The sequence below is a fragment of the Aulonocara stuartgranti genome (assembly GCF_965226115.1).
Source record: "Aulonocara stuartgranti genome assembly, chromosome: 15".
Lineage (NCBI taxonomy): Eukaryota > Metazoa > Chordata > Actinopteri > Cichliformes > Cichlidae > Aulonocara > Aulonocara stuartgranti.
In genome coordinates this window covers 15,696,799-15,704,912 of record NC_138951.1, presented here as the reverse complement: position 1 = coordinate 15,704,912, position 8,114 = coordinate 15,696,799, and the positions used below count along the sequence as shown (strand labels likewise).

At 43.0% G+C, this 8,114-nt stretch overlaps 2 protein-coding genes across 3 annotated transcripts in view; one reads left to right on the top strand and one right to left on the bottom strand.

The window, feature by feature from the left end:
* On the top strand, window positions 1-6,459 carry rdh14b (retinol dehydrogenase 14b). Its single transcript, XM_082506317.1, has 2 exons — window positions 1-472; window positions 2,912-6,459. Exons 1-2 carry the CDS (start codon window positions 119-121, stop codon window positions 3,527-3,529), a joined length of 972 nt encoding a protein of 323 aa, XP_082362443.1. The 5' UTR covers window positions 1-118; the 3' UTR covers window positions 3,530-6,459.
* A 56-nt stretch (window positions 6,460-6,515) lies between these two features.
* LOC309689690 (brain-enriched guanylate kinase-associated protein) overlaps window positions 6,516-8,114 on the bottom strand; it is a gene marked incomplete at its 3' end in the record, with an annotated part of 38,521 nt that continues 36,922 nt past the window's right edge. For both annotated transcript variants that reach the window (XM_082506280.1, XM_082506281.1), the window contains one exon: window positions 6,516-7,928. In XM_082506280.1, the coding sequence (XP_082362406.1) occupies window positions 6,516-7,928 (1,413 nt within the window). The remainder of the gene's footprint in view (window positions 7,929-8,114) is intronic.

Genomic DNA, 8,114 nt, shown 5'->3' with positions numbered 1-8,114 from the left:
AAAATGTATTGTTGGCTGACAGGCTGTGAAATCTTAGACTATAATCATTTCCGGGGTCATCTTTTACTGTCGATACATAACAGTTTCTCTCAGCGACTTGTCACCCGTCACAGCTTTTATGTCCGCTCCTCTGCTAATTGCCGCTGTTGTTGGCGGTGGGGTCCTGCTTCTTATGCGGCGTTTATTCCCCCGTCAGAAAGCCGTTAAGTTGCTCCGTTATTCAGGAGAAAATATGCGAGGCAAGACAGTCATCGTGACCGGGGCAAACAGCGGGATAGGGAAGGCCCTGGCCGGGGAGCTTTTGAAGCTCCGCGCCCGGGTCATTATGGCTTGCCGGGACCCGCGGAGCGCCGAGGAGGCAGCACAGGACATCAAGAAGCAAGCGGGACCAGAAAACGGGGAGGTGGTCATCAAACACCTGGACCTGGCTTCTCTTAGATCAGTCCGAAATTTCTGTGAGGAGGTGACTCAGGTAAATGAGAACCCAAACAAAGCAAGAGAGTAGATGTTTGTAGTTTATTTACCAGCTGTGGTGCACTTTGTTATTGAGCCCAACTCAGCAGAAAAAAACAGAGCATTGTTCCAGGGGGACTGTCCTTGGTGCTGAAATTAAGTATTGGACCCCAAACCCATATTTGTTACAGATGCAAATAAACTATTGTCCAACAGGGGCCAGTCTAGAAGTGTTGGTCTCCTGGCAGATGTTAAGAGTTAATATCCTATTATATTGTAAGCTTCAGCAAAGACGATACTGTTTAACTGTAGCAGTGATCCTTGAAAGGCTTCAAGTATTTTGTTTATGTGGTCCGATATCACAGATTTTCATCAGGTGGCTTTTCATTTCATACAACAAACAATACTCTGTGTGCTTAGACTATTGAGTCACAAATGAGAGTAAACACAGGAGGAGCCAAAAGCTTCCTATACATTGATTACTGTGCAAAATTTTGATCCACCACTCATTTTCTTATATTATGCCTCCAATGAGCCAGACATTTTTAAAGTGGTCTTGATAATTCTCCTGGCTTTCTGAAGGTCTTTGAAAGTCTTTCCTTAGAGATTTGCCTTTTCACTCATTTTCAGTTCACTCTTTGTATCTGATCATTTTCAGAGCATTCATTCTAGCATAAAAAAAGCACCTAACTCAAGAGATGAACCAGTGTTATTGCTACACATAATGGCACATACTGTCAGTCTTTCATAACAAATTGTAAAATTTCTTCTCATTTTTAAAGTTGAATATACAACAATGCCAAAGATAACACAGTTTGACAGGCATAAAATAATATTATTGTACCAACAAGGTGATTGCCAAAGAGCTGTCTGTTGAAAACTTGGCATATCTCAGCAGTGTGTCCTTAAGAAATTTGAGGGAGCTGGACAAGTGGCGGGGAAAAGCGGTGGGCCCAAAAAACTGTCTACAGCAGATAAAATAATGTACTTAAGAAATAGGAGAAAAAATCCAGGAAAGACTGGCCTCCCCAAATTTCAGACCTCAACATTATTGCAAAGAACAGAACAAAAGGCAGCAAGCATCCAAAGAAGAGCTTCGAATGTGCATCAAGAATCCTGGTGAACTATTCCTGAAGACTACCTAAAGAAATGAGAAGAAAGCTAGCCTAAGAGAGCTCAGGCTGTGTTTAAGAATGAAGGTGGTCATACCAAATATTGACTTTCAAGCTTTTTAGGATTGTGAAAACTCAGTTTTTGCTCTATAAAACAGTGTTTTTCTATATGTTATACACATTTTTCAATAAATCTCTTCACCAGAGCAAACTTTTAAGAAATAAAGGGTGGCTTGACACTTTTGCACAGTACTGTAATAGACACTCAAGATGGTAAATTCACAATGCTGTATTAGTTTGATGAAGAAAAATTGTAACCACAGGCTATTATAGCATACCATTCCATAATTAATATAATTAAATGATAAAGACATACAATCTAATACAATTCAGTATAGCCTCCGCTATTAGAAAGTTTTATCGTTTCTATTTTTTTCTGTAATTTAAAAGTTCATATTAAACTATGTTTCTTACAGAAGTTATAATTAAAGTTACGGATTAACTGTATTGTTATATAACACACTGAGATGCTTTGGGGCTTTATTTTTGTCCTTCCTTCTAGCATTCAGGTATAATGTCTTTATAAGTACACATCATAGTTTAAGTCAAAGAGGTTTAGGTGTAAAACATTACTTATATATTTAGGAATTTGGCAGATACCTCGTATAACCACTGGGTGTCTCAGGGAGATCTCTGCAACCCAGAATGTGCTGTACTTTAAGTTTTATTAAAATAGGTATTATATTAATTAACTTAAGCCTTTATTTACCACAGGCCTGCCGGTGGGCCCATTTCACAAGCATTCTTAACCATGACCATAACTCAGTTAACATTTGAGTTTGTGAAAAAATTCAGATGGTTTCTGAAAAATCTGAATTATTTTCTTTTTCATTTTGCAGCTGAAATTACAAATTAGGTCATTTAGCCTGTAGAAGTCGTACTCAACAAAGGGATGAAAAGTTTTTGGCTTTTCCCTTAAGAAGAATCACTAAGATTGTAATAAAAATATTTTGTAATGCTTTCTTTTTTGGAGTATGGGGTTATTTATTCAAGCATAAATTGCATTTGTGTTTCTCAAGTGAGTGAAAATTGTCAGAAAAATGCATACTTTTTGTTAAATAAGATAATACAGACTGATTGCCTTCATTATACTCAGACCAGCCCTGCTCATGTGCATTGTCACACCATAACCCCATTCTAAGTGAAGAAAAAACTTATTTAAGTTGTTTGGTTAAAATTTGATCTTTTGTTATGCATATGGACAATTAATGCCTCTGGATGCTGGAGAAGCTGTAATAAAACCTTAATTGGAGTCTTAAATGTTTCAAATGTATCTTTGTTGTCAGGAGGAATCCCAGGTTGATGTGCTCATCAACAACGCCGGTATTTACCAGTGTCCCTACACAAAGACAGACGAAGGTTTTGAGATGCAGCTCGGTGTGAATCACTTGGGTCACTTCCTCCTCACTCACCTGCTGCTGGACCTCCTGAAGGCTTCGGCCCCTAGCCGCATCGTGGTGGTTTCCTCTAAACTTTACAAATATGGCCACATCAACTTCGATGACCTGAACAGTGAAAATAACTACAATAAGGCCTTCTGCTACAGTCAGAGCAAACTGGCCAACCTTCTGTTCACGCTGGAGCTGGCCCATCGCCTCGAGGGGACGGGGGTCACAGTCAATGCTCTCACCCCGGGGATCGTGAGGACCAGGTTAGGCAGACACATCCAAATCCCCCTCCTGGCAAAGCCGCTGTTCTACCTTGCCTCATTGGTCTTTTTCAAGAGTCCATTGGAGGGGGCCCAGACTCCTCTCTATCTGGCCTGCTCCCCAGAGGTGGAAGGAGTGTCGGGGAAGTGCTTTGCTAACTGCGAGGAGGAGGAGCTGTTACCCAAAGCTACAGATGAGGAGGCAGCCAAGAAACTGTGGGACATAAGCAGGAGGATGGTTGGACTCGCTGACTGAGCAGAGTCCAGCTCTGTGGATGGAGTTTGGGGAGTGGACTTAAGTGTTCTTGGACCTGATAGCTAATCTCTTGCAGCTCCACAGACACCATTCTACAAGCGTCCACTTGCAATAAATAAAAGAACTATTTCCATCCTGAGGATAAGAACATTAATTGAAGAGCATATTGTAGAGTGAAGTGCGATAGTGGTGTGTGTGCAAGAGTGCCACAATGCTTAGAGATTGTATAAAGATTTTAATTTTAAGGTGTGCCTATCAAAGTGATGTTTAAAAAAACAATGAAGCAGTGTTATGTGAAATAATCTGCTTACGTCTCAATAACCCTCCAGGTTTGCTTCTCCCCTAATTTTTAATAAGCTAAATAGCTTTCCAATTTCCACACCATTTAAGAAATCAGCTTGCACACAGCCGTAGCAGGGTTATATAAGTGCATGTAAACAAACCCTCACTCCCTAGAAAGACTCAGTGGGGGGGGAAACATTTCCCTGTCTCTGATAAAAACATTTCATAGAAACAGATGTGAAAATTAACTCTAAACTTGATAATTTACTATATTCTGTAATGAATCGAATGCATAGATTACAGTTTTGTGTCTTGACCTAATCAGACAGGCATCCTCGGGTCAAAAGGAGCAAACTCTCAGGTGCATCGCCTCATAGAGTTCTTCAAAGCCACGCTGAGTTGTCACATTTTCCCGTCAGTGCTTGTGCTCTGCAGCTCCTGGAGTGAAACGCGTATCTGTTTCAGGTTCAGCTGTGGTGTTGGAAAGCTAAATTTTTGCATGCTTTAGCATCTGCTTTGCTGTGCAGAGGAAGGCGAGGTGGTGGAGTGATAGCAGTTGATCTAGTTCCCTTCATCTTGATGTGTTTGAAGTGTAAATGCTTTCTGCTAGGACAGCAAGGTTAGCGATGCCGATCGGTGAGCTGCTGCGCTGCAACTCCCTCCTGCGGATGGATTGAGAGTCCTCTTACCTCATTTATATTAGTTAAAGTTCAAAGGCATTTGAATAAATTCAAGAGCCTTTCCAGACCATTTACTCAATTGCTAAGTGTGCTAAATGAACCAGTTTTCAAATGATACCAAAGGGTATTTAGAGAAGGACTGCAAGTAATCATTTTCCCACCAGAATAATCAATTTTTCCCAGTTAATCGATCAAATGAAAACTATCCTTCATGATATTAACATGCCATCGTCTTCAAGGAAGAAATGTGGTCGGGGGAAAAAACCTGAATGATTGTGAAATCAAGATCGAAACACCAAAGCTGGACTTTGGAGATATGGAAAAAGGTGATGTGGTGTGATGAGTCTGGTGAGAGTGGTTATACTCTGGTGATTGACAAATCAGGACAAGAACAGACGTGGATGAAGCACTTACCTTACAGGTCTGTGGGGGTAGTGTGTGAGGTTGCTTCAGTTGGTCAGGTTTAGGTTAGGCACCTATGTACCCAAAATACACATAATGAATACACTGAATGAGCTGGTTTGGCCATCAGTACTTTTCTTCCATGACCACGCCGGTAAATTCCAAGGTGACAATGTCAAGGTTTAATGGGGATCAAATTGAAAATCAGTCAAACTCTTTGTTTTTAGGTATTTTGTCCAATCCCTATTTATTTAGTGCTTGGCGTGGCACTTTTAATACATCAAAGGGGAGTATACCATGATATAATTTTCCTTAGTAGCTCTAAATTAGTTCGTTAGATATCACAGACACTCACAGAATATTATCCATTTCCTTTTCTGTAGTATTTTCTTGATGATGACTCCTGGGAAAACACAAATAAACTTCCTCTCTGTTCTGAATTTGTTGGCAAAAATCCTTCTCTACTAACCTATTTTTTGCAATTATTTTTTTCCCAACAGTGAAAAAGCAGAGCTACTTAGTGACTCAGCAATCTGAGTCTGAATAATGAAAGGTCTTCCACTCGTTCATTCAGTCAGCTGAACACTGCAGATCAGCAGACATGTAATTATCTTGAAACAACAACCGATCGCTATGCAACTGCGTGAAAGATATTAAAACATGATATCGCTTTTATTCAGCGGCATTTCAAATCCCCAAATGTGTACATTAAAGGCTGGGAGCTTGTATGTATAATTTGTGCTTTATTAGGCGAACAAAACAACCAAAATATATAAACATGCATCGTTGTGAAATAAACGGGGTTACAGTGGTTTGGTGGGGTGTGGGCATCCAAATCTGAGGTAGAAAGGGGACAGGAAACCTCTCTTGGGGGATATAGAAGAGCAAAAAAGAAAGCAATACTGACTGGTAAAACAGATCAAACGTTCCATCAATAACAATAAAACACTCCCATCAATACTGTCAAATCCATTTAACAGAAGGAAAAACAAAACAAATGTTTCTCATGGTTCGTTTAAGGTACTAATTTGTCTTTGTTTTTTCGCTTCCTTTCAACACTTGTATGTAAATCATCACAAGGCCATCGCTGTTGCAGCAGATTAAAAATAACGGCTGAAACAAATCTCTGTGCACGTCAAGGGGCAATTAAAATACCTCTCTCAGGGTTTTTAGAATAAAGCAGTGGAAGTTTTTTTTAATTTATTTACAAGTTCCAGATTACCAATAGGATTTTGCACTGTTTTTTAAATGTATCTCTTGCTAACAGCTACATACAAAATATATCACTCAATTTTAAGTTAGTATATATTTGTACATTTGTAGTTTAACACATACACATTCTCAAAAGTTTTAAGGACTCTGTGAGCTCCTCTTTGTCTGTTTCCCCACATCTGACCCCTAACTTGACTTACTGCCTTGAGAAATTTATAATGTAAACAATTGCCATCCACTGCCACGCCATCAGTGCTTTTAAATAATCAGCAATAGTTACATGTTCATGATACTGAAGAACTCCTGGCTTCTACTCAAGCCGTCAAAATGGCTGCACTACGAGAAGGTGCAGCTGAACAAACCAGGGCTCTGTGTCTACTATTGAAGATGCAACCTGATTGGAAAGTCCTTCAGTTCAGAAGTGTTCCATAAAGCTGCGCCTTAGTCAGACTGTCCTTCCTGGAAAGTCCCAGGGAGCCAAATTTTTGGTTGTACGGAGGAGGAGGGGGTGGGGCTGGTGGTGGCGACTGGCTCACCTGTGCAGGCACGCTGTGCATCTCCACTTGATAGTGCTGCAGTTCTGCGGCCATCTCCAGAGATCTCTGGTGGAGAGACTCGGTGGAGCTGTTGGGGCTGGGGTCTACATAATCAGTGCTCTGGCCTCCAGATGCGACATTTCCCTCCCTGTCTTTAGAGCTCCCTGAGTGGTACAAGCTGTGCTCTGACCCCTGACTGTCCTCAGCTCGGTACAGGTGAGCTTGGCTGTGAGCCTGGCGCAGCCCTGGGCTGCATTCGGGACTGGGGCTGGCAGCTGCCCACACTGGGTCCATGACATCCACTCCGTGGTGGTAGTAGTCAGCCCCTTCCTGGAAACTGCTGTAGAGCGGCCCAAGTCGAATCTTGGCGGGACGGACGGAGAAGTGCTGCTCCGAGAAGCTGTAAGGTGAGGCCCGTCCTGGGCTGCGGTAGGTGTGAGCACTTAAGTCCTCCACGCTAAGTTGTCTCCACCGGCCAATCAGCTCCTCTTCCTCGGGGGCCAATGTGCTGCCTCTACGGCTGTCTCCATAGGCGACACTTGGGGAGGAGGACGGGGGGAGCGGCTCATAGGGCTCACTGAAACAGGAGGACATGGTACGGCTGTAGACGGGAGAGCTGCCGTTCTGATGGTGGCTCAGCTCTGTCTGTTGGAAGGGATGAGCATTGGCAAAGCCCCGTGGACTGTCCCTCTCCCAGGATGAATCACTCTTTCTCTCATAGTCCCCTGCATCCCTCCATTCCATGTAGAGGGAGTGATGGTGGGGGGAAGAAGCTGCACTGCTGGGCGGTCCGTTGCCTTTGTCCTCAGACCCCCCTCCACTAAAACTCGAGTAAGAACTGGAGGCTGCACCCAGTGGGGGAGGGAACTTAGCAAAGTGCTCCTGGGAGAAGCCAGCTCTCAACCCAACCGAACCTTCCTCTGGAGTACTGTCGGTGGAGTTCTGGGGCCCGTACAGGAGCTTCCTCTCGCCGTGAATATCCATGCTGGGCCTCCGCTCACGGTGACGGTCATCAGGGCAATACAGGGCTGTGTCACTGCTGTACAGGTCAGTTTTATAGGCTCCGCGTAGCCCCAAACGTTCTCCGGGACCCAAACTCTCCAAAATAAAGGCATGTTCCTGTGTTTGCGGGCTGGGGGAGCGGGAGGCCTGGCTGCTGCTGCAAGCCTCATCTGGCTTTTCAAGCACTTTGGCAATGAGAGAGGTCGGGACAGAGTCAGAGTAGGTGTGACAGAGGGGAGACTCCTCCAGGTGCATGGTCAGGCGTTCCTGGAAGTCAGCAGGCAGCTAAAAGTATCAGAGAAACAAGGGTAAAGCAGGGAAAATCGGTGAATGTTAGTTATAAATTATAGCAAAGACCTTATTCTATGTAGTGTAGGAACTGCTGTACACTACACTGTCAAACTCTCTCTCGAGTAATTAGTAGGTAAATCAGGGTGTTGACATTAAAGGCACCTTTAAACTGTGCAGCAG